Genomic DNA, 26,633 nt, shown 5'->3' on the forward strand with positions numbered 1-26,633 from the left:
GTATGCTCTGTGTAGCTTTAGAGTTCTAGGGCTATTGAGTTATTCGAGTTCTCATGTCCTTGAGTGTTTGAATCGTCTGACTTCTCTTTTTTGAGGAGGGACAGAGAGCCAGAGTTAGAATAGCCAGATCTTCTTTTAGGAGAGAGCTCATCCCCTTTTATAGTCGAAGGGAATGGGCTCTTACAAGAGAGAAAGAGAGAGAATGTATACGTGTGCTACCTAGTCCTATTGCCCACGCTGTCGGGTACGAGACGGTCGTCGGCGCCCACAATACTGTTTATGTCCAGATGCATGTGGCAGGCTCTACCGTGTTCGCCTGGTATGGTAAATGTCGATGCCTACAATACTGTTTGGGTTCTGACACGCCTGAAAGGTTACATAGTGCGTATCTAGTATGGCCTGGTGGCACCGTCCTACGGGTGCATAGGATATGGCAGGGTACGGTCCTCGGTATTGTGGTTTGACTTTGAGCATCTTACCTTATCTGCTCCGCCTGATCCCTGGGACCTCACCGAGCGGGCGTTCCCGGTTGGTCGTTCTCAGCCGGCCCCAATCGTGTCGGTCAGGGAAGAGCTGCGGGCAGAGGTTCGACGTATCCCTGGTCGAAAAAGGAGGTTAGAGTCAGACTATGTCCCCACCTTGGCTAGGCCTTTCGGTCAGGGACCAGATCTTTCTCCTGGTCTGTCATTAGGTATCTGGGCTGGCCCGGGAGGCGCGCGTTGTCGCTACACCGTCTGCTAGGCTGAGTTTTTACTGGGAAGTGGGCCCATTGGAGACCCCGGGTTTATGAACCCAATATGTGTGTGTGAGAGGCTAAAAGTAAATAAATATGCCATGGTACCTAGTGTGTACATAAATAGTGGAAAGAGAACAAAAAAAAGAAAATATTTTCAATAATTAGTTATTGATTCTTCAATTCCCTATTTTTTGACATGCATATATTATTTTTACTCCTATATATATTTAGAGTAAAATTCATCATGGTCCTCAAAGTTATCTATTTTACTCATATATTTATGTTCACACATAAATAACTGTGAGAATAATGATTCATAAATATTTGTGAGGATTTTGTAACCTTTATATATATGTATTTATGTGAGATTTTTTTAATAGTTTTCCAAGAATAATTAGTTATTCATTCCATAATTCTCTTTTTTGGACATAGCTCCATTATCCACATATTTTATGATGAATTAGTTTATTTATTGTTTTGTACATAAAAGTGACCTAATTTTTATTTTTTTATCTTCCTCAAATTGGAGAATGGACTTCATCATTGCATTTATCTCGTCGAGATGACCGAAAAACATATATAGACCACTCAATTTGGAGTTTGGATGAAGAAATTATGTCATTGGGAAGTTTTTTGCCCACTTGCAGAAACCAGCTAAGCCGGGTTTTCCAGTCCGTGCCCAATTTGAACCTAATTCGACGAGACTCACCAAACACTTGGAAAACTTATAGTTGTTTGGGAAAGGTTTTACACCAGAGGATCACGACCGATTAAGATAATCCAACCATACAATGATCAAACAACCAATCTACTAACCTTTTACCCTCTCTTTCCCATCTACTACTTCTCCTCGTTCTTCGTTGTTGTTGCATGACCGGTGGATCAATGACGACGAAGCTCTAGAGCGATCAGGCTGGCTAAGGTAGCCTATAGCCGCTGCACGCCCTGATGGGGTCCCTCCCAGGCTTGTGGGGTTTCTGAAAATAATTTCGAGTAATTTGACTTAAATTTAAACATGTGTTCTTAATATGAGAAAAATTATATTTTTTGATATTTGACTAAAGTGTGTTGAATAATTGAAAACATGTGATACATGCTGTTGTTACCCTTACTCAATATCTGAAGAAATATTCATGACTAACGTTGTCCCGATCTGGCTTGTCCCGTATTCGATAAACATTTATTTGTATTTGAACTGAGAGAAATCCGCATTCATTTTTGTACTTGACATTATATCCATATCCGACTCTAACTTAAAGAAAAATCGAAAACAAATACTATAGTGTAAACATTATCGGTCTATATCCTATCCGATTACACCTCTACTCATGACGTTACCTTTTCGAAGACCATGAATACCTTAATTAATCAGAACTCAGAAGGGCATCTTGATGGATATTCCAAAACATGCTAGTGTTCATACTAGGCATTGCAGAGTAGTGTGGGGCGTCGACATGCATGATTACGTGTAGACCATGATTGTTGGTGCTGGAACAAAACATATAAATAAAGATAAATAAATAAAGAGAACAAAAAGGGTGAGACAACCAAAGCAAAAGATCCTCCTCTCCGATAAGGGAAGTGAAGGAGGGAGCTGGTTGAGGGAAACCTGAAGAAAAAGCTTTGAGGGAACCCGCGATCAACGGTTTTTAGCTTTTATAAGTTCCACACTGGAACTGGAAGTGGAAACATAATCAAGCTTCATGTCTCTTACGATGTCCCTCTGACTACTTTGTAATTTAAAATGAATTAACAAAAAGACAGGAATTCTGGAGTTCAATTAAGAAAAACAGAAGTTCGTACAAAGATATGACATACCCAACAACAAACGCACAAAAGAAGCCCACCATATGGCATCATTGCTGAGTTTTGATGAAAAGCAACAAATCAGCTTCGACTTCCTGTGCCGAACCTTAGCCAAAACCCCCAAGATGTACACCACCATCTGAACATAATTTGCTCTACTAAGAGCAACTCCAACCAAACCCGTACTTGAGACCTCATCCCATCTTAAGAGCTCAAACACACGAAAACCCTTTTCAACCGACACCCTAATTTCAAACCTCGATGGATAAGGAACTCTCATTTCTCTCTCCTGAACCCTTAGATGTAGGAGCCTCTCATTCTTCCTCCAAAATTTGAGGGCTTGGTTGGAGTTGCTCTAACACACTTGGAATGAGTCTACCACATGTCATCGTCGTCGAGCTTCATCATGCCCCCGACAAAATAGCTTCGACTCCACTTCAGTAGGCTCCACTCAAGAAAATCAATGGCTGCAGAGCAAGAAAAAAGCACCAGGGAGGCGTATGCCTCGTCAATGCCATAACAGGATGGGCACGATCACAACAATGGAGTCCTTCGTAGGACACTGTTGTCGAGCTCCGTCCGAAAGCAAAGAGCAACTCCGACTTCTAATAGTGAACCACTGCCCCGTCCTAGGTCGCTAAACGGGCACCCGCAACATCCGTTTCATCACTAGCAACTTCAAAATTTGGTGTGATGCTTGCATGGCCATTTAGAGCATGCCCAGCAGTGACAAAATAAACACCGGCCACTGGCAACACATGGCACCTGGATGGTTGCTCTGTCAAGTCAACTCTGTTATGTAAAGGCAACTTTGGAATTTTAATCTTTATATTTCTATTTTAAGAGTAATTGAATAAGTATTTCTCTTTATATATATATATATATATATATATATATATATCTCGTGCTAACAAGCTCCTAATTTTTTCTCTATACTTCAATAGCTTATACAAATTTTCTTTGTGTGATTTTTTTTGAGAAAACTACCATACGTATATTACATGAGAAAACAGTCTCTCCAGTCTTACGAAGTAGTATAAACCAACACAAGACTATTTGGAAAAAAAGAACAGATCTATGCTCTCGTATCCATAGGGGTTAAGTGTGCGGTGTCTATGAAAAAAAAATTAAAAAGCACGTAATTGCATTTTCGAGCTGCATTTCCGGTGTCGCCGTGTCGGTCTGGTCAAAAGTGCAGGCAGATCTAGGCTCTTTTATCCATGGCACTCTCAGCCGTAAAGGTGCCTGTCGCAATTGCAGACTGACAATACCTGCCTGCTCTTCCCAAGATCCAGATTAAAGCCACAATTGCAGGTGTCGTTTTTCTCTTTTGGCTTATCTGAGGGGAACATACGGAACAACCTTTGGTTAGTAAAGAGAAGGACATTATTTTATCATTATTTTGTTATAGGGTGCTGTGACTACATACTGTAATGGTACTGTTGTACTAGCAGGCAATTTAGCATGGCATCAAAATTAAAGATCTTTGTCTCTAAAAATAACTTTCGCCCATCTTTACAAATTTATCAACAGGAACACGAGGAGCAGCTCTCCTACTACAATATTTTGCACTTGTTACTTCACACCCTTCCCACATCACATGACAACAAAAAATGTAAAAGTCGGCTTAATATCATGAGGCACCCAGGCATCAGCCCTTACTCGCTTGTTATCTATATTTATATACTTATAATATTCTCTTTATTTCAAATTATATGATGTTTTGGTTTTTAGATACATTATCTTTATTATAAACTACGTTATATGTAATATATGTAAATACATAGCAAAAGCTATGTACTCATAATATCTTTATTTAGAAAAGCCAGAACGTCTTATATTTATGAATAGATGGAGTATTAAAAAAATCAAGACTTCTAACCATCTCTTTTTACTCCCTAAAATACCGCTGCACCCTCCATATCTCATATATGATCCGGTACTCATAGGAGTTAGAATGACAACTCACATCCAAGGGTACATAATTCGATTCCGAGACATATTAGGTCCTATTGCAGCACACATCCACGTTTGCTAATAACCATAAATAAAAATTCAAAGAAAATGAAAATGCAATTATTCAAAAAAAGCCACAATATCAAGAGGCCCAACACCAATAAGACCTAGATCCACCCTGATGTAACCATACAAATTAAATTAGCAGAGAGAAAATCGTTTCAAAAGACCCACCGGAATATCACACATTGTCCTAATTTCTGCCATATTTTGCTCCAAGCCTCTGACACATCTGCTGCACACCTATAACTGAAATTTTAGTTGAAATTTAAAATCCTTTCGGATTGGGTAATCTTTTTTTTTCCAAAGAAGTGCCCTTTTCCCCAACACATCTGTCGCCAAAACTGGCTCAAACCACTTCTAAAACTAGCCAAAGCCCGGTTTTAATGGGCATACGTGGCCTATCTGCTGAAACCGGCTTGAGGCAGTTTTTCGTGAGTTTTTAATTTTAACAAAATTTGATCCTTGTGATTGCATTTGATTTGATAGTTTCATTTTTAACTCTCCCGATCATATTTTTAGTGTAATCATACAAGCTATCTAAATGGTACTCAACAGCATGCATGTTACAACGATGTGACTTACGGGATTCTGCAAAAATGGGCTAGGCTAGGTTCAAAACCCAGCTAGGCCCAGGTTTGCCTGCAGAAGTCGGCTAGGCCAAGTTTGTCAGCCTTCACTCTCGAGTCTCGATCGGTCCTCGTGCAATCCAGGCATGCTGGTCCTTTAGGCGTGTCATGTGTGACCAATATTTTGCGTCAACAATTATGAATTAAGCCTTGAGGTGACAAAAGGGGCTGCGCAGAAAATAAGCAAGGCCATACCACCATTTTTTTGAAATACTTAGGATGTTCGCTACAAAATTTTTCTGTAATGTGGGTTGCTTACACCCAGCTGAGGGCAGCATGAAGCATTAACGTCAACAGATATTCTTTTTTCTAATGTAAACAGGAAGCTCCATATGATACAGAACTATTTGCCAAGAAACTAAGAGGAAGTGGCGGCCTGGTCAAGTAACAACAACCTGAGCATCTTTGCCTCCATGGTTTATCTTCGTCTGATTGAGAAGGGCTGTTGATGGCATCGGCAAAATACTCAACTAGGAGCACATGCACACACATGATCAGAGATCGCTAGCGATGGGTTTTGAGGATTCACAAGGTACAACTGAAACATCGAAGAGGTGGTTCAAATTACCAATGTCATCATGATCCGGGGTATCAAGCGGGAGATCTGAGTCTGAAGGCAACAAAAGGGTTGCCTGAGTAGTTCTCGAGAGCTGACAGGTCTGCAAGTCAATCAATAGAAAAAAAAAGAGCAGGAGTGAGAACATGTCATGGAAAACATAATAATGTTGTGTTTACACTAAAATTTGGGAGGAAGAACACGGGAATTCGAAGCGTCCAAGGTCGTGTCATCAATGAATCAATTGCATAAGGGTCGATATCAACTGATTCAAATGCAGCACTGGAATTGACTCTCTTTAGATGACGCCAGCAGGTAACGATAAAAAGCTACGGTTGGCATCGGGAAAAAACATGTCGGATTCTACAAAAAGGGAAAGATTAAGGTCCAAGTTACCTTAAATTAAGAATATTTTATTTTATGCCAGAGATTGTAATGAGTCGTACTTAAGTAGGATTCATGCTTAGGTTCCGGGTATAAATATTGGACCCTGGCTATTGTAAAAAAGACATCCAATCAATCAATACAAGTTATTTTTTTTGGCTCCGTGCCAACCCTTAGGAGTAGGAGTAGAGTAGATTCCGGCGAGTTCTTCAACAAGCAGGGCTGCATCGGTCCGGCCGACCTCCGGCTTGTCTATAAGTACCGTCATGGCTTATACTTTGATTTGTACGGCTGCATCGGTTAAGTTCGACCTTCACTGCGAGCTCTAGTATAAGCTAGTTATCGACTCTTATCTAGTTTAAGTACTGCTGCATTGATTCGATCGACCCCCACTGCTCGAATTAGATTAAAGTCAAGTTATCGGCTTTATCTAAGGGTAACGTCCTTCGGGTAGATTCATTAAGTTACCGATCTTGCTGATGTTTTTACTGTCAATGGCTTTTCAGCAACATCAACCTGCCCGATCAAGATCGAACTAGATCGGCCTCGTATCCTTTTAGTCCGTCATTTTCTTTGTGACAATACGATGTTTCTTACTTTGAGCGACGGGTTACGTTCTATTGGCTGTTCTACCTCGATCTTGATCGCGTATAGTACGCGGTTAAGGCACGTATGATCTTGAAGAGGTTTACTGGCTAGTTAAATCTGGTATATAGTTCACTATTATGGTTGCAACGATCCGGTCGATTCCCACTGATGGCACTATAGATTGGAGGATGCTAGTTGGTAGATTTGTTTCCAATCAGACGTGACCTTAGCTGTTTGCTATGCCTGCATCGGCTAAATAGTCGATCACCTGCACTTTAATGCTCATAGTATGTCTTCATGATCATGTTAAATATGAGTAGATCCGTTTTCTTTAAAGATTTAATTTGCTATCTTTATTATGGCTGTCATCGATCCGGTCGAACCTCACTGTTAAAGATGATAGGTTAAGTTTGAGGAGTTGATAGGTCTGCTCGTATTGAATAGTCGATTGTTTACATGTTGTGACCTTTTTCCTACTGGAATTGGCTCTTTTAGCCAATTCACATGCGCCTTCACAGATATAGCATGTCTTTCAGAAACCTATCTGGGTATGGATGGTTTTGTGAATTCTTTGGCTTTAGTTTGTTGTTATCATCATAGCTGCATCGATCCGGTCGAACCTCACTATTGATGATAGCGGATTAGATTCGGAGCGTCTGTAGAACTGTTCGTATTAGATAGTCGATTTGTTTGCATGTTATATCCTTTCTCGTCAGACTCATCGGTTCAATGCTTCATACTGGTTATATTTTGTCTAGCTGATGATTTTACTTATATCTGTATTTTTCATGTCTGGCTGTTGACCCACTGGATCACCGGTGTTGCCGACCACTCACCAGCACTGCCGACCACGACTGACGTTGTCCGACCACACACTATGACTAGAGGGAGGACAACGATAGTTCGTGGTCGGCATTATTAGTGCATGCTCGGCAACATTAGTGAGTGGTCGGACATCTCCGTGCTGAAGATCCAGTGGGCTAACACTGGCTACTCCCGAAGTGGCACACTTGGAACTGTCTAGGCAAAGACTAGCATGTTGTACCTTAAATTACTGATAAACTTTGTCTCCTTGTCAATTGCAGGTCAAATTGACTGGCACGCCCTTAGGAGGAATTCGTAGGGTCGACTAGTCCTGCGTTGAAGCCAAGCAGATCTCTAGTCTTGCTCCATCAAGCATATCCTTCTGGCTTGCTGTGTGTCTCGGCGCATCGACATGTTTTTGCGCCGACACACGTGGCACGCCTGGTGGGACCCCACAATCGTCATGGCGACTTACAACAACAATGACATCCTTATGGTGCTTTATGAAGACCTACCTCATGAAGATAAATATGTCATCAGTAAAGCTATAAAAGAATTTCAGAACAAGTGTTTGTTGTCCTACACCAAGACGCGTGACAATAAAGTTGTTCAGAAATATCCACTACCAAGAGTTCTGTTGCACGGGCAGACAGATGCAGATGAAGCTGAAGACAGGCGTTTCTTTGTAGAAGCTGTAAACAAATCTATTTATGATGCCATATTAAACTATAATACAGTCTTCTTGAATACATTCCACAACACCATGAAAGAGGTGTTTCATGGATTTTCAATTGATCAGGTTGGGCCGACTTATTACATATTCCATATCCGTCGACTCAGGGGACTAATCAACCTGGTACTAGCCATCAAGAAGCAGCGCTAACTGGTAATGATGATCTCCAGGCAGTTCAGAGCTCGTCTAAGCAAGTTCAAGGAGCTACTGCTAATCAGATATAGTATAATCCTGGATCGTCAGTGCTGCATGTGCAATAGCCGACGGGGCAAGTTCAGAATCAGATAATCAATTTTGGCACATCAGGCCAGATACCGTCGTCGGCTCAAAAAATAGCACCATCAGTTTAAAAGATTCGTAGAGATATAGATCCCAACATCTACAGCCAGAGACTTCAAGCAACAAACCAGCAAAGGACCCAGCAGATAGAGATTCCACAAGGATATCATTATGGCATAGATAACAATACTCTTCACATGATTCCAAATCTAAGGTGTCAAGGTACCTGAAATTTTAATCTACAGATGGGTCAACAATTGCAGAGAGATCCAAATTCGAATGCTAATGAGTTGTTCCTTAGAGTGATCGAGATGATGAAGAATCAGTTTGGTTTGAAGCCAAAAGGGCAGACCTTTTTGTACAAATGTCTATATCTAGAGTGGTATGATTTGGTCGCTCTTCTTATAAATTATAGGCTCCTGGAGTTTGCTAAGTTCAATGGCCAAGATAGCACAAGTACAATAGAACATGTCAGTTGGTATCTTACACAGTTGGGCAAAGCATCCATTAAAGAGGCCCATCGAGTTCGTTTCTTCTCCTTGTCTCTGTCAGGGCCAGCCTTTACTTGGTTTTCATCGCTGCCAGTTAACTCCATTGCCAATTGGGCTAACCTAGAGAAGAAGTTTCATACATATTTTTACACTAGGACATGAGAAAAGAAAATTACTGATCTGACAACTATAAGACAGAGAACTAATGAATCAGGCATCAAGTTTCTTCAGAGATTCTGAGAGACTAGAAATTTGTGCTTCTCATCGAACTTGACTGAGGATCAGCTAGCTACTTTGGTAGTTCAAGGAATGTTGCCAACATATAGAGAGAAGCTGCTGGGACAAGAGTTTTGACAATTTAGGTCAGTTGGCTCAATGAGTGGCAGTGCTCAATAGCCAATTCCAGAATATGCGCAGAGATACCCGATTCTAGAAGAACGCTGCAATTACCGAAGCCTATAATCCATATTTAGTTGATGACGGCTATGAAGACGATGAAGAAGAAGAGGTTGCCGTAGCTGAATGAAATTGGGGTAAGAAGACAGTAATGGTGCCAAATCCTTGGGGAAGAGGAGTCGAAGAAAGCTATGATTTCGATGTCACAAAATCGGACAAGCTCTTCGATTTCTTGCTCGAGAAGGGACAAATCAAGTTGCCCGATAATCATGTTATGTTGCCCCCTGATCAGTTGAAGAATAAGAAGTTCTATAAATTTCACAATGCCACTTCTCATTCTACTAATGAATGTAGAATTTTCCGACAGCACATACGGAGGGCTATTCAGCAAGGAAGGCTTAAATTTGATACACCTCGAAAGATAAAAGTTGATGATAATCCTTTCCTAAGAGATCAAAACATGGTTGATGCTAGGTTGCTCAAAGGGAAAACTAAAGTCCTGACATTGGCCAAGGCAAAAGAAACTGGAACAGTCGATCCTGAGATGCAAATATCGACTAATGAATATAGAGAGATTAGAAGGCATCGTGACCAACAAAAGAGCCGATATGAGCAGAGAGAGACGTCAAGGGATGGGGCGACAAGGCCACATGTTACATCTCGAATTTTGTTGAATAAATGGCAGCGATAAAAGAAAAAGGATTATCAACGTTGGTTAGAAGAGCAAGAATACCAGCGTCAACAAGAAAAAGAGAGGTATGAAAGAAAGCAAGCTAAATCACACTGGAATTATCCTTTCTTCAGGCATTGTTGGAATGAAGGCTTGAAATTGCCTACCAGAAATAATTGCCCAGAGTGCAGTGATCAATATTGAGAGTTTAGGCAATCTCAAGCCAACTGCCGGTCTATCCATGCTCAAGATGAGTATCATCATGATGATATGGATCGACGCTTAAAAATAGAAGCGTTCATGATCGGCTTGGAAAGCGAGTTGTTGATCAAAATTGGGCTGATTATGAAGAAGAAATTAATGATAAAGAATATGTTTGACAAAAAGGCCAGTGGTGTCCAGAAGGTTTAATAAGAAACCAGAAAAGAAGGATGCAACGCCTAAGGAACAGAGAGCTAGAATAGGCTCAGGCATCTGGTAGACCTCAAGTGTGGCGTGCTAAACAAACAACCGATAGGGGTCAACCATCGACTAATATTTAAATATATTTTCTTTTGCCATCAAAATTTAGAGCTCCAGCAGACCAAGAAGTCTATTTGGATTTTGATGAATCGGAGTATGAGGAAATAGTTGCCAAGTTAACAGTGATACAATAGGCTATATTCAATAAGCTAATCAAACATCGGTACTTAAGGGCTTTATATGTAAAAGGTTTTGTTGATGGAAAGCCGATGAGCAAGATATTGGTGGATGGAGGTGCTTCTATCAATCTTGTGCCTTATACTACTTTTTGCAAACTTGGCAAGGGACCAGGAGATTTGATTGAAACTAATATGATGTTTAAGGATTTCGGAGGTAATGCATCTAAGACTAGGAGGGCAATGAACATCGAATTGACAATCGGAAGTAAGACTTTGCTCACTACATTCTTTGTCATTGATGGGAAAGGTTTATACAGTCTACTCCTTGATCATGACTGGATTCATGCAAATTATTGTGTACCATCAACTATGCATCAATGTTTGATTCAATGGCATAAAGATGATGTTGAGCTGGTTTGCGCTGATGAATCTGTGAGTATCGCAATAGCCGATCCAGTGTATTGGGAGCTGGAAGACTTCGAGTGTTTTTCTAGCAAACTATGAAAAGGAAGCTTCATGAAGATCAATGATGAAAGCCAACAGTCGATCCAAGCAATCGGCTCTAAGAGTTTGTTTTGATGGATAATCATGGTTTCGCGTCAACCGGTGGATTAAGGGAGATAGACATTGATCCTAGAGATAGGCCTAGGCCGATGTATGTGAGCACTAAGTTGGATCCTAAGTATAAGCAAGAGTTAGTAGATCTATTAAATGAATTTAAAGATTGTTTTGCTTGAGAATACTATGAGATGCCTAGTCTAGACCGATCGATTATTGAACATCGATTGCCAATCAAACCTGGATATCGGTCGTTTAAACAAACTCCGAGGAGATTCAACCCAAATGTTCTTGATGATATTAAAAAGGAGACTGAAAGGTTGCTCGAAGCGAAATTTATCCGACCGTGCCGATATGCAGAATGGATATCGAATGTTGTTCCTGTGTATAAGAAAAATGGGAAATTAAGAGTTTGCATCGATTTCAGAGATCTGAACAAAGCTACACCCATGGATGGTTATCTGATGCCGATAGCCGATATGCTGGTAGATGTAGCAGCCGGACACAAGGTTATTAGTTTTATGGACGGCAATGTAGGATATAACCAAATTTTTATGGCTAAGAAAGACATAGCAAAAACAGTTTTCAGATGCCCTAGCGCAATCGATTTATTTGAATGGGTTGTGATGACCTTTGTTTTGAAGAATGTCGGTGCAACTTATCAGAGGGCAATGAATTATATTTTTCATAAGTTGATCGACAGAATTGTTAAAATCTACATTGACGATGTGATGATAAAATCCAAGGGGTACAAGGAACATCTAGCTGATTTGCGGGAGACTTTGGAGTGCACAAGAAAATATGGTCTAAAGATGAATCCTAATAAGTGTGCCTTTGGAATGTTAGCTAGACAATTTTTGGGTTTCATGGTCCACGAGAGAGGAATCGAAATTGGTCAAAAAAGTATGAAAGCAATTGATGAGACAGTGCCCCCGACTATTAAAACAGAGTTACAATCTTTACTTGGTAAGATTAATTTTATCACGAGGTTTATTTCAAATTTGTCGAAAAGAGTTCTGCCGTTTTCTCCCTTGTTAAAGTTGAAAAATGATCAAGAATTTAAGTGGGATGACGTACAACAAAAGGCATTTGAGAAGATAAAAGAATATATGAAATATCCACCAGTGTTGGTCCCTCCTCAGCAAGGTAAGCCTTTTAAGTTGTACATATCGGCCGATAACTAAACAATTGGATTGGGCTTGATGCAAGAGTTTGAAGAAAAAGAATGAGTTGTTTTCTAAGTAGAAGACTTTTGGATCCAGAAACAAGATATTCTCCCATTGAAAAGTTATGCTTATGCTTATATTTCTCTCGCATTAAGTTGCGACATTACTTGTTATCGGCTGAGTGTACAGTTGTTTCCAAGGCTGATGTGATCAAGCACATGCTATCAATGCCAATATTAAATGGAAGAATAGAGAAGTGGATTCTTGCGTTGTCGGAATTTGACTTGAGGTACGAATTGGCTAAAGCAGTCAAAGGGCAAGTAATAGCCGATTTTGTCTCCCAGCATCATAAGCTAAGTAATGGCTACATAGAGCCGGTACCTTGGATGTTGTTCTTTGATGGGTCATCATGCAAGTAAGGTGGTGGCGTTGGTATTGTTATTATTTCACCTCGAGGCAAGTTTTGAGTTTGCTTTTCCAATTGAGCCAATGATTACCAACAACCAAGCAAAATATGAAGCTATTCTTAAGGGTCTTTAACTTCTTCATGAAGTAAAGACCAATGTAATTGAAGTATTTGGAGATTCATAGTTAATTATTAATCAGTTGATCGACCTATATGAGTGCAAAGAAGATACTCTGATGGTATATTATGATGAGTGCCAAAGGTTGCTCAAGGAATTTCCTCATGTCTCTCTTCAACGTATTCCAAGAGCACAGAATCAAGAGGCTAATTGTTTAGCTCAAAGTACGTCAGGTTATTGAGTGTTTCAAGAGATCTTAAGTAGCGAGACCTCGAATAATGATTGGAGAGTTAAAATGGCCGATTACCTTAAGAATCCATCATAGAAGGTTACCAGGAGGCTAATGTATAAATCGATCAAGTATGTCTTGCTGGATGATCAGTTATATTATAAAACAGTCGATGGGGTATTGCTTAAATGCTTAAATCAAGAAGTTAAGGTATTGATGGGCGAAGTGCATGAAGAGATATGTGGAGCTCATCAATAGGCTTATAAGATGAAATGGATTATTCGTAGGACTAAATATTTCTGACCAACAATACTAGAAGATTATTTTGAATATTATAAGGGGTGTCAAAATTGCCAATGTTTTGGTAATATTTAGAAGTCGCCTGCATCAGCTATGAATCCAATAATCAAACCATGACCGTTTTGAGATTGGGGAATTGATTTAATTGGCCAGATTTTTCGACCTTCAAGTAAAGGACATAAGTTCATATTGATAGCAACATATTACTTCACTAAGTGGGTTGAGGCCATTCCTTTGAAGACGGTAACCTCAAAGAACATGGTTGATTTTGTCAAGAAGCATATCGTTTATCATTTTGGAATTCCTCAAACTATCACCACCAATTAAGGGACAATGTTCACATCAGAAGAGTTTGGAGATTTTGCTACCAGTATGGAAATCAAGTTGTTAAATTCTTCTCCTTACTATGCTTAGGCTAATGGCTAGGCAGAGGCTTTTAATCAGATTATGATTAAGCTGATCAAGAAAAAGATTGAAGAGCAACCAAGGAAGTGGCATTCAACGCTTAATGAAGTACTATGGGCATATAGGATGGCCTGTCATGGATCAATTAAAATGTCACCTTATGAACTTGTGTATGGTCATAATGCAGTCCTTCCTTGGGAGATTCAAACTGGATCGAGGCATGTCACATTGCAAAATGATTTGTCAGCCGAAGTCTACAAGAATCTTATGATAGACGACCTAGAGGACTTGAGTTGCCATCGGCTACGTGCTCTTGAGAATATCGATGTCAATAAACTGAGGATTGCAAAGTGTTACAATAAAAAGGTCAAGAGCAAACAATTTTCTGAAGGAGACTTAGTCTAGAAAGTGAAATTGCCGATCGGGTCAAAGGACAACAAGTTTGGCAAATGGTCACCTAATTGGGAAGAACCTTATCGGATTAAACGTTGTGCGCCTGGCAACGCTTATAGTTTGGAAACACTAGGAGGAGGAGAAGAGTTTGACAGAGCAATCAATGGAAAATATCTAAAGAAATATTATCCTAGCGTTTGGATTAATACTTGATAACCGATTTGTTCGGTCATCGACTCTAATAGCCGATACCAGAAGGGTATCGCCTCCAGTTCAAAAATAAACCTGAAGGGGTAAAAGCCGATACGATATGTATCGCCTATAGAGCAAGAACAAACACAGATTGGTACATGGAATATGAGTACAAGAAACTAATTAAAACAAAGAAATTATTTGCCAGCTTCCCCTATTACAAGCTAAAGGATAGGGAACACTTTATTCACTATGTCTTCGGCCTAGGTAGTAAGGGCTATGGAGTTGACGACGTTGAAGAAATCTTCGACCAGGTGCTCATGATCCTCAGGGTGTTTGGTGGCTGGAAAACTACGGGGAAGAAGTCGAAGCTCATGGCCAGAGCAAGCTTGCGCAGCAGCCAATGCCATGGTAGCACCATGATGAACACCATGAAGAGCAACCTCTCTGACATAGTTTGGGATGTCGTGCAAGCAAACCATCGACACGGCACCCCTGGCATTGACAAATCCTGCCGCGTACTCCGTAGCTGATCGAAGGCTTTCTAGCTGAGCCGATAGATCTAAAAAGATTCGAGGACGGTATGATCAAGATCTTGAAGACAAAAATTAAGAAGAGACAGAAAATTGTGGTATGCATCTCACCCATGATTCTGGCCTCAGCCTTGGCCAACCTCTCATCCACCTGGTCAGCCTCGGAGGGTGATCGATGCTGAATCAAGGTGGTTAGAGCCGATTCTGTGATGGAGAGGCAGTCGGCGAGCATCTGGCCAGCCCGATCGATGGAGACGATTAGATCGTTGTTATCGATCCGCTTCCTCGGGTAGTAGGGGAGCTGGCGGCGAATTATTGATGAAGACGACCCTGGAAGTTGAGCGGAGTCGGTCGTATGCTCTGGGACGATGGGAGCATCCCGGGTTGCACCCTCCTGATGACGAAGATGCTGGCGTCGTGACACAGACCCATCGAAGGCCTCCTCAGTAGACCTCTTGCCGTTCTTCATGCCTTCAAACCTATGGGAAAGTAGAATCACACCAAAGACACAGAAGGTTTGGGACAAAGCAGGTTGTTTTTTGATCCACAGCCGTGGCCCGTATATATAGCCCGGGAGGTGAGAAGATAGGCTTCGTCGGGGTTATGGAATTAAAGTCAGATATGGAAATGGATCGACACTCCGGAAATTCAAGGGACGGATCACGAAGAGACAATAGATTCAGACTTATTGCTTTCCATAATTACAAAATATCGTGGGATTGATACGAAAGGTTTACATTAACTGACGATCAACACACTAAGACTTCTTTGGATTGAAGGGAGTCTGGATCCCTACAAGGCCGAAGATCATCATGGACCAAGTCATATCGGCCCACTGATAAAATTGCATCAGGGGAAGAGGAAAGGCCGCCTGCTTAAAAGATGCCCATATACCCAACCGATTTTTCGGTGGCTGTGAAACCGTAGGAAAGAAGTCTATGGTTTCTCTGATGGGCATTTGATGAAGCGAACAAGGGGAAGGTGTCCACACATTTTAGCCCTTGCGAACACTAGAACAACTTTGCGATCATGGTGAGAAAACTCAGGTGATGTCACACTAATTCTTCTAACCACAGTAGCTGATCCTCTTGCTCGACAAGACGCTGAAATGAGCGACACAATCACCCTATGCACAAGAATTCTTCTAACCACTCAAGATCCTCATAGCAAGGAATTAGACCATGGAGGGTCTAGCGAAGCCAAGGGTACTCGAGGAAGCAAGCAGAAGAGAAACATAACTACGATAAAAAGCTACGGTTGGCGTCGAGAAAAAACATGTCGGACTCTACAAAAAGGGAAAGATTAGGGTCCGAGTTACCTTAAATTTGGAATGTTTTATCCTATGCTAGAGATTGTAATGAGTCGTACTTAAGTAGGATTCATGCTTAGGTTCCAGATATAAATATTAGACCTTGGCTATTGTAAAAAAGACATCCAATCAATCAATACAAGTTACTTTTTTCAGCTCTATGCTAACCCTTAGGAGTAGGAGTAGAGTAGATTCCGACGAGTTCTTCAACAAGCAGGGCAGTATCGGTCCGGCCGACCTTCGGTTTATCTATAAGTACCGTCATGGCTTATACTTTGGTTTGTACGACTGCATCGGTTAAGTTCGACCTCCACTGTGAGCTCTAGTATAAGCTAGTTATCGACTCTTATCTAGTTCAAGTACGGCTACATCGATCCGGTCGACCTCCATTGCTCGAATTAGATTAAGGTCAAGTTATCGGCTCTATCTAAGGGTGACGTTCTTCGGGTAGATTTATTAAGTTACCGATCTTGCTGATATTTTTACTGTCAATGGCTTTTTAGCAACATCAACCTGCCCGATCAAGATCGAACTAGATCGGCCTCGTATCCTTTTAGTCCGTCATTTGCTTTGTGACAATATGATGTTTCTTACTTTGAGCTACGGGTTACGTTCTATTGGCTGTTCTACCTCGATCTTGATTGCGCATAGTACGCGGTTAAGGCAGTATGATCTTGAAGAGGTTTGCTGGCTAGTTAAATATGGTCTATAGTTCGCTATTATGGCTGCAATGATCCGGTCGATCCCTAGTGATGGCACTTTAGATTGGAGGATGCTAGTTGGTAGATTTGCTCCCGATCAGGCGTGACCTTAGCTGTTTGCTATGCCTGCATCGGCTATATAGTCGATCGCCTACACTTTAATGCTCATAGTATGTCTTCACGATCCTGTTAAATATGAGTAGATCCGTTTTCTTTAAAGATTTAATCTGTTATCTTTATTATGGCTATCATCGATCCGATCGAACCCCACTGTTAAAGATGATAGGTTAGGTTTGAGGAGTTGATAGGTCTGCTCGTATTGAATAGTCGATTGTTTACATGTGACCCTTTTTCTACTAGAATCGGCTCTTTTAGCCGATTCGCTTGCGCCTTCAAAGATATAGCATGCCTTTCAGAAACCTACTAGGGTATGAATGGTTTTGTGAATTCTTTCGTTTTAGTTTGTTGTTATCATCATAGCTGCATCGATCCGATTGAACCTCACTGTTGATGATAGCGGATTAGATTCAGAGCATTTGTAGAACTGTTCGTATTAGACAATCGATTTGTTTATATGTTATATCATTTCTCGTCAGACTCATCGGCTCAATGCTTCATCCTGGTTATATTTTGTCTAGCTGATGAATTTAATTACATCTGTATTTTTCCTGTCTAGCTATTGGCCCACTGGATCACCGGTGTTGCCGACCACGACCGACATTGTCTGACCACACACTATGACTAGAGGGAGGACAACGATAGTTCGTTGTCGACATTATTAGTGCGTGCTCGACAACATTAGTGAGTGGTTGGACATCTCCGTGCTAAAGATCCAGTGGGCTAACACTGACTGCTTTCGAAGCGGCACACTTGGAACTGTTTGGGCAAAGACCGACATGTTCCACCTTAAATTACTGATAAACTTTCTCTCATTGTCAATTGCAGGTCAAATTGACTGACACGCTCTCGAGAGGAATTCGTAGGATCAACTGGTCCTGCGTTGAAGCCAAGCGGATCTCCGGTCTTGCTCCGTCAAGCAGATCCTTCCGGCTTGCTGTGTGTCTTGACGCATCGACGCGTTTTTTGCGCCGACACCTTGCTCATCTGCAACTAGACATGAATAAATGGTTTGAAGGACAACTAATTAGTTCACTTTATGTGCATAGAAGTTGTGTCTGCTTATGTACATGTATAACTTGTTACCTCTGCCCCGGAAAGAAAATCATATTTCAGAAAGGGGAAATAAAGTCATATAAACTAGATTTTGACCATTAATTTCTCTCACAATATGTTGTCATTTGTAAAAGAATCAATATCATCTTAAAGTCACTTTGAATACAAATAGATCGATACAAATTTTATATCCTAAACTTGTAAGTAATTTGACTAATTGTTGGTTAAAGTTTGTAAAACTTGACTTTCCTATACAAAATAGGTTTATCATTCTAGAACGGAGGGAGTACCTTCCTGCACCATCATCAGCCACAAAAGCTATCGTGCAAAAAAAGAAAAAAAGAAAAGAAATGCCGCGTATTACATATGCCATGCTTCCGAATCTAACAAATCAGTGTATCTGGAAGAACTGATTAGACATGGAAATGCTATTCATGATAAGATGTTTAAAGATAACAACAATACCTCCCAGATTTGTCAAATCTGCTGATAGATCAAAAAGACTGAAGTCCTAGATCTGCTGGCCTAAGGAAGAGCCATTGGCAGCATCACATCCTATTTGCAGAGGCCGTCCATTTCTAACATCAGCCGGAAATGTGGCATTTGCTGCTGACTCATCCACACACATCCCTGATATCTCAGATGGAGTGAAAGATACATGGTTGCTTGACATCGCAGATGATGGACTCACAGCCATCTCAGAAGACATAGCACTGCATGCTATGGCAGCATTTGCAGTTTCATGTGTTTTGTTCTCCATTATGCTTCAACAATAGAAAGCAAGCATAGAGTCAGTAAACTAATCTAACATCAGGCTTGGTTACTCCATGAACTCCTTAAAACAACTCCATAATTTGTTTTTTTTTGGCAAAAAGAAGGAGAAGCACTCCAACAGTTTTGTATCTGAACTACCTATAGATAAACACATGGTAAATCTCCCCAATTCACAGATATGGGTGCGTTCGGTTCTTGCTATCCCTCTAGGCGCCCACTGCCCTGTGGTTTTCGGGTGGTTTTCCCTCCCTGCCGCCTGGTTGTCCCCTCTCCCGCTGGGTTTTCAAGTTTTAGCAAACTAAGTAATGGAGAAGGGAAAAAATAGAACTCCCTATTAATTTTCTTCACCTGGCATAATCATCTACAGTTGGTCTCATCATTAAGAGTACTAGAATACTCTCTCCGGTCAGAAATAAGTGAGACTTTGGACATCAATACTGTCTCCAAGACACAACTCTAACTTAGTAATTTTTGTTACAAAATATTTATAAGATCTAGCAAAATTATACTTTTATGAAGCTATATTAGGAGACAAAATACTTTTATATCATTTTGAAATATTTCGATTCAACACACTATAAAAGCTATATGTGATCAAATTTGGTTTGGTTGACTACAACTCAGAATTTCACTTATTTATAACTGGAGGGAGTACTGAACTCCACACAAGCACTCAAATATAGAAATCATCTTGCTCACAAATTAAGAAAACTACAAATATTTCTTTCCTGGATTATTTCATATGATTATAAACATACAGAAAATGCAAAAAAGTAGATGGTTTGACTTGTAGGACTGGTCAATTTTCTTAAAATTCCTTTCTAAATCTCCAAAATGAACCATAACTGCTGTTTACAAGATTCTTTTTCTCTTTCCAGTTTAGGATACTATGCTTAACTTGAACAGAATTTGCAAACATGTGAAAGCAAAAGGAAACCAGATAAAATAGATGTGTACCCATTTCCTGAGTTCACGCAGATGGGATGATAACCTCCTGGAGCAAGAATTCCATTTACTACATGACTGCTTGGTGGGTCACAGACCATTGGATTAGATTAACATGAGGCTTGTAACACCCCAGGTGTTTAGCTTCCACATTTGCACTTGCATTTCATGGACATGAGCATCATTCATTCATTCACAAGCTTATATCACATGAAACATGTCTTTGAAACATTGCAACGTATCGTTATGTTTCATGTGTGTTGTTTCCATTATGAAATGAAAAGTGTGCAACACTTAAGTGCAACATGTGCCACTCACTTTAGTGAAACAAAGTTAGTTAATACTATGCAACAAGATAATGAAACATGTGAAACATGACTATGAAACATTTGTAACATTTCATGTGTTTTCATTGTTTCAATACATACCTTGTTTGATTCTTGTGTGACCAATGTATGGTGTGGCTAAAAATTCTTGTAAGTAACTTAGTTACACCTAGGATGTCATTTGGAACATTGTTCATGTTGATCACTTTGACTAATTAGGTTCCCAAGTCGTGGTTTGACCAATTTTGACCCCTAAACCCTTTTGTTTGACTGTTTAAAAAGTGTAGCTTAGGATGTTTGCATGTCTGAGCAACCTAAAACAAAGTTGTAGCAAATTTTATAAAGAACAAACTTTGTTTAGAAGCCAAGTCATGAAAATGTGCACAACATGTTCAAAAAGGACCCACAAGTCAGCTTTGAAGGTGGATTCAACACTTGAAAATTTTGCTAAGTCCTAACTGCCATTTCAGTTTGATTGAGCCCACTTTGGCTTGATACAACTCTTGATCCATGGAGAACTGGCTGTTGATTTCTAAATCAAAGTTGTAGCCCTACTATAGCTCTATAACTTTCATGAACATTTCTTCCACTAACTCGTCTTGGTTTAGGAGTAAATCTCTGTCAAACTTAGCCTGTCAGTCAGTATCGTGAACTCTGAAACAAAGAAGTTTAGACCGGTCATGGCCGACCGGCAACAGAGACCGGCCGCCGTGTGGCCGCCACGCGCCGTGGCTAGCCTGCCGTCGCTGCCCGGTGTCCTCCGTCTTGAAGCCGCATCCGCCTACCTGTCTGCTCACTCTTCCTCATCCTCCTTCACTTCTCCAGCTCACAGCAGCAGCAGCCGAAGCGCAGTCGCTCCGCCATCGCTGCCGCGGAGCTTTACCGTCGCCGAGCTCACGCACTGCTGCAAAAACGCGCACTACACCTTCACCATAGCTCCGCCGTGTTCGCCTCTACGTCCTCCACCACTTAGCCGAGCCATTCGAGCTTAGGTAAGGTCGCTGTGACCATTCCAGCCACCGCCGCCAGGGCTGAGCTTCGCCGGAGTTGGCGCTCACCATGGCCAGCGCACCACCGCACCGTTCCTCCATCCCTAGCCCTTGTCTCGTCTTCCCCATCTCATGTAGTTGCTCCTGTGAAGACATTACCGACCAAGCCGGTCCGGTCATGCCGGAACGCGGCCGCGCACCGCCGTGCGCCATGGCTGAGCCACCGTGCGCCATGGCCGGCGTGCTTAGGGGCCGCTAGGGTCTAGGCTTAGGGGGTCAATCGACGCGGGGGACCTTGGGGAGCACGCCGGTGCCGTCGATTTCGCCGGAGGAGCCGCCGTCGACGAGCTTCGCCGTGTGCCACGCCGTCGTCGCTGCCTCCCCTATTTCGTCTCGCTGACCAGTGGGTCCGGCTGACAACCGGGTCCCACACGTCAGTGACTGTTTAAGTCATAAGCTAGTTCAAATTTCAGTTTTGAATGCTGTTTTGTAAATTTTGTAACTCCATTTGTGTAGATCTAAATACTGTGATTCAAATTTTGTTAGACTCACAGTGAGGTCTAGTATTTAAGAAAAATATGACATGAGCACTTTATGTAGAAATTTTGGATGAATTAAATAGGAACTTGAAAAGTGTTTTTGAATGCATGCAAAATTGTTTAAATCATATCTTGAGTTTCTGTGATCCAAAAATTGTGAAATTTTGTGGGTAAGCTAGTATTGCTTAGTAGAAGCTCTGGTTAAAATTTGAGAGACATTGCATGTGTAGTTTTTGAGTTATAGATTTTCCTTTTATCATTGGTGGATACTTGTGTGAATTTTTGTAAATTATCTAGGAATCCTATGGCCATGAAACTTGGTAGGTAGTATCTTAGTACCTTAAGGATGCTAGGAAAAATATGAAATCTGTTGCTTGACACTTTTCACTAAGGTTTCCTAATTATGTCATTTTAAGCCATTCTGCCTTACCATTTTTGTGTAGGCTGTTATACTTACTCCAATGGTGTGAAATTTTTATGGTAATCTACTTAGGGCATGTAGTGTCTACTGTAAATTTTGTAGATTTAATGGTGTAGTTTTCATATATGTTTACTATTTCCTTTAATTAATTAAATAAATTAAGAAAGGTATTAAAAGAAATGTTTTGGGGATGAACACCCTAATTTCTGGTGTTCTTGTGATATGTGTGACAGGTGAGTAGAGTTAGTTTTGTCCAATTGTGTGTTTACATCATAAGTTATTAATTATTCGTTTGCATTATGTCCCTCTGGACAGATCTGGGGACTTTAGAAAGTTCCCCATGATATTTTGATTTTCTGAGGATGTGGTGAATACAAGAGTTGTAGATAATTTAGGTATCTAACTCCTGTCAAAATTTGAGGGCATTTGGCCCAGTAGTTTAGAAACTACAGCTATTTAAAGTTAGGTTCTAGTTTTTGCTTACTCTCTGCCTGGTGAGGACAGAGTTCTGTTGATTTATGAATTCGACCTGGTAAAGGTTTGAATCATGCTTTGAGGTCTGAAAATGAATTGTAGACAATTTCATAAGCTTTCCAGATTATCTTGTTGCGTGTCAATTGGATTTATAAATCTCTAGTTATGGCTAGTTTACTGTACCGCTACATAGTCTTCATTTTGTTAAAATACAAATGCTTGAGTGTATGCTTGTGCAATGTTCTCGTTGATTGTTTAGGGGTTAGCCTAACTTGAGAATATGCTTAGGTGCAGGTGCTAGGTCATTAACTGAAGATGAGCAATTATACATTAGGTTGTATAAACTTGGTAAGTAAAGTGATTTGAATAGGGCTTAAGTTGGAATATGCAAACTACAGCGAACATGCGCATTCCCCGAGCATCCCTGACATTCATCATGTGCATCCATGATATTTATCTTGCGCATTCATGCAATAGGTGTGCCAGAGGGAGTGACGTTGCTGGAGTTCGAGGGAGCCAACCAGGAGGAGGAGCCCGAGGTGCAGGAAGCCAACGAAGCAGCCGGCGCGGAGGAATTGCCCGAGTGCCCTGACCACCAGCCTTCCTCGTTCCTGAAAGGCAAGCCCCAGAGCATATTAAGCCTCCCATGTTTTCATAAATACATTGAGTATCTTTTATTGTTGATGATGCATTAAGTATAGGAATTGGTTGGAACCAATTGCTGCATTATATATCCTTCCTTGTCCAGATATCGCACTGGAATCCTATTTAAGTTCAGCACAGGTTAAATGCTTAGCCATGCTTAGTGCGGTAGAAGTCAGGTGATTTCCTGTCACCTGCGAGCTTTAGGATGAGGTGGATCACAGTTGTCTATATTTGCTTTCGTGGAAAAGAACCATGTGAATAATGAATTAAGACCGGACGGGGTCTTATGTAGGTTTGAACATAGTGACTCCGTCTGAGTCGTTTAAGGACCGATACGCTGTACGTCCTCATGTCATGTTGAACGCGGCCTAACACTTAGCTGGCCGGATAAGTCGTTCCGACCGCGAAGCCGAGTAGCTTGACTTAGGCCGGGGACGCGAGCAGTGGCGTGCATTCTGGAGGTAGTAAGGATGTGTGGAGAGCCATTGGCATAAGTCCAAGGCGGGTTAGAGTCTCGAACAACCTTGGCAGAGTGGTTCTCTGAGAATGCCGATCTATTCAGACTCGCGACTCCTGAATCGTACCAAAGGTGACTTGTTTGCGACCCTGACGGGGGAAGCAGGGTTTGTGTTTAGGAATACCCCTCCAGCTGGATAGGAATCAATTCGAATCGCCGTCTCTCTCGGATAGTGAGAACTTGACTGAGCAGCGGCAACGTAGATTCAATTAATTTAACGATATGGTTAAATGGATGATGATGATAAGGTTGCCACAATGAATACCTGATATGGTTATTAATGTTTGCACCCTAATAAAATGATTGCTTAGTATAGGTGCTAATGTAGATGATAGGTTAATGGCTAAAAAGTCACTGCTAGTCAGGATAAGAGTTGATCATATTACTTATGCTTTTCTGCAAAAAGAAAGTGTCAGCCAGATCCACTACATTCAGCTATGCATAATCCTTGGTGTCATTTGTTTGGTTTTCGACAGGTAAGTCTAGCTGAGTACATTCCCGTACTCAGGGTTTATTCCCTCTTGTTGCAGATGACCTCCTATATCAGGGATTCTGTAAGTATTGTCTCCACCCGGCGGGTGATGAAGACTAGATCATGGGCATGATCTCTGTTCTCTTATCTGAATGCTTTTGCAGACTGTGATCAGCGAACTAGTATGTGTATTTGAACTCGGGTGTGTGAGTTAAACTATTTGCTTCTGCATGTTTACAAGACTTGTTTTGTAATAACGATGACTCTGTGATGATGTAATCTATTTGCGAACGTCTACGAAATGTTGTAACGTACGATATGTTATGTTGAATTACTGTGATCTTGGTTGTATACAAGTTGGTTTGAAATCCTTCGAGATTTCAGTTGACTACCGGGTTTATATGGGCTCAAGTTCGAGAATTTGATCGTTTCGGCGATTGTTTTTGTACTTGTGCTCTTATAAATTGGTCGGTTCTGTGACAGCTGGCATCAGAGCTAGATTCAACATTAAACATGTCTTATGGCTATTTAAAACAAAAGCTTTTGTTGTAAAAACGGTTTTTCAACTTATAGTTATATATAAGTATTCAAAAATCAAGATTTTTATGGTATACTGGTGATCACATCCCTTATAGCCCACTTAAGGACTTCTAGGTGGCTTATATATAATGACTAACTTGGGGGAATTGATTGTTTCTATTTCGTCATCCATGCGGCGTGATATTGCATGGGTGCCATTCGTTTGAATGGTAATGTATGGATCAATTGCCTCTACGCTAAGGTAAGTGTGAGTTGCGAGAGCATGACCGTCCAACCGTCGGTCCAGGGGAGAGCTAGTTATGGTTGCTGGAGTATTTACATGTTGCATACATGTATATATGAAGGTACTTAATTGTGGGTACATTTGTCGAGTAGTTTGGATACCGAAGTATATATATCGGGGGATGTATATATGGAGAGTATCTTAGTTACTACTTGTGTAATTAGCATTATATCTTGTTGGGTTGGGCTGCAATGAAGTTTTTCTGCAGGTATGCTAACAACGCACCGTGTAGATCGACTAGTTACCGCTAATTGAGAGAACGTATGTATGCCACCGTATATCCCGCTAAAGCTTAAATTTTCTTAGGTTTGTGAGGACATACGGAACGAGCATGCATCATATTCACTCATGTTATTCATATTGTATTACTCCCTCCCTTATAATTGCTTATCCCAAGTATAAAGTGCAATCTCTCAGCAAAGTAATCCTCTCACGTGAATTGCATCCCTTTTTGATACAGATGGCCGTGCCCATGTTTCCTACTGGTAGCAGCACCTTTTGGGACCAGTTCGGTACTCCCACCTTGCTCTGGAGGGTGCTCAGTTCAGTTGGGTACCCGAAGGCACCCAGCTACACGTGGAGGCAGGCGGTACCATTGGGAGATGTACCATGGTACGTTGTGACCTTTGTAGTGCCGCAAAACCCCACAAGACCATTGTGGCATGGGTAGAGCATTGAGATTGATGGACGAAGTCCATGGGAAGCCACTCAGGTTGCTGCCCTTGATGTGCTGATGGATATAGCACAGAGCTTTGGGGATGAGTTAGTGGGTGGACCTGCTTCATCCATTCCTCGAGTGTCTCCTACTGAGGCTGAGTGGACTCAGGATGTTGGTCAGACCTTGGTTCGAGGCCGTGGCAAACGTGTGCAGAGTGACAACGCTGGAATGAGTGCTATGATGGAAGTCTTGAAGCTTTGTCGAGTCAGGCAAAACACCCTTTCAAGTGCGCTAGATGAAGCTGGCAAGGCAATGGAAGCCCAGCACAGGTTCAGGTTGCGTGCCCACAAGTATCGTCGTAGGGCAGATGCATGTGGGAGAGCTCAACAAGAAGTTGAGGAGATTCGCGGTATTGCAAATTATCGTCTACAACAGTGGGGTCAAACCGCACGCGAGAGAGATGAGCTTCATAACCAGCTGATGAACCTCACTATTGAGAGAGATGAGGCTGCACAAGAGTTGGATCGTGTGACACGTCACCGGGATGCAGCTTTAGAGTTAGCAGAAGAAAGACATCGGGGTTGGATGTTGGCCAACCACAATGCCTTTCAAAGAGAGCAAGCACTACAAGAACAGCTTGAAGAGCTTCAGGTTGAGCACCATCAGCTGCACAACCGTCTATTTCCTATTCCTCGCCCCATACCAAGGTATCCAAATGTGGGTGGACCTCAAGTGATTGAGGCCGATGAGGAAGAAGAGGACATGCAGATGGATGACAATGCAGCTGAGCCGGCAGATGATGAAGAAGAGGAAGACCCAGAAGAAGTCCAAGGTGTCT

At 41.4% G+C, this 26,633-nt stretch overlaps 1 protein-coding gene and 1 long non-coding RNA gene across 2 annotated transcripts in view; both read right to left on the minus strand.

The window, feature by feature from the left end:
- Positions 1–17,946: 17,946 nt before the first annotated feature.
- LOC136518557 (uncharacterized) lies at positions 17,947–20,054 on the minus strand. The gene is made up of 3 exons (XR_010774550.1): positions 19,944–20,054; positions 18,678–18,976; positions 17,947–18,143 (listed from the first exon to the last, which is right to left on the minus strand). It is a non-coding gene; the product is annotated as an uncharacterized lncRNA (long non-coding RNA).
- Positions 20,055–21,522: 1,468 nt separating this feature from the next.
- LOC136515576 (uncharacterized) overlaps positions 21,523–26,633 on the minus strand; it is a 28,201-nt gene continuing 23,090 nt past the window's right edge. The window contains exon 7 of the mRNA XM_066509126.1: positions 21,523–21,687. Coding sequence (XP_066365223.1) covers positions 21,523–21,687 — 165 coding nt within the window. The remainder of the gene's footprint in view (positions 21,688–26,633) is intronic.

This window comes from Miscanthus floridulus, chromosome 17 (genome assembly GCF_019320115.1).
Source record: "Miscanthus floridulus cultivar M001 chromosome 17, ASM1932011v1, whole genome shotgun sequence".
Classification (NCBI taxonomy): Eukaryota; Viridiplantae; Streptophyta; class Magnoliopsida; order Poales; family Poaceae; genus Miscanthus; species Miscanthus floridulus.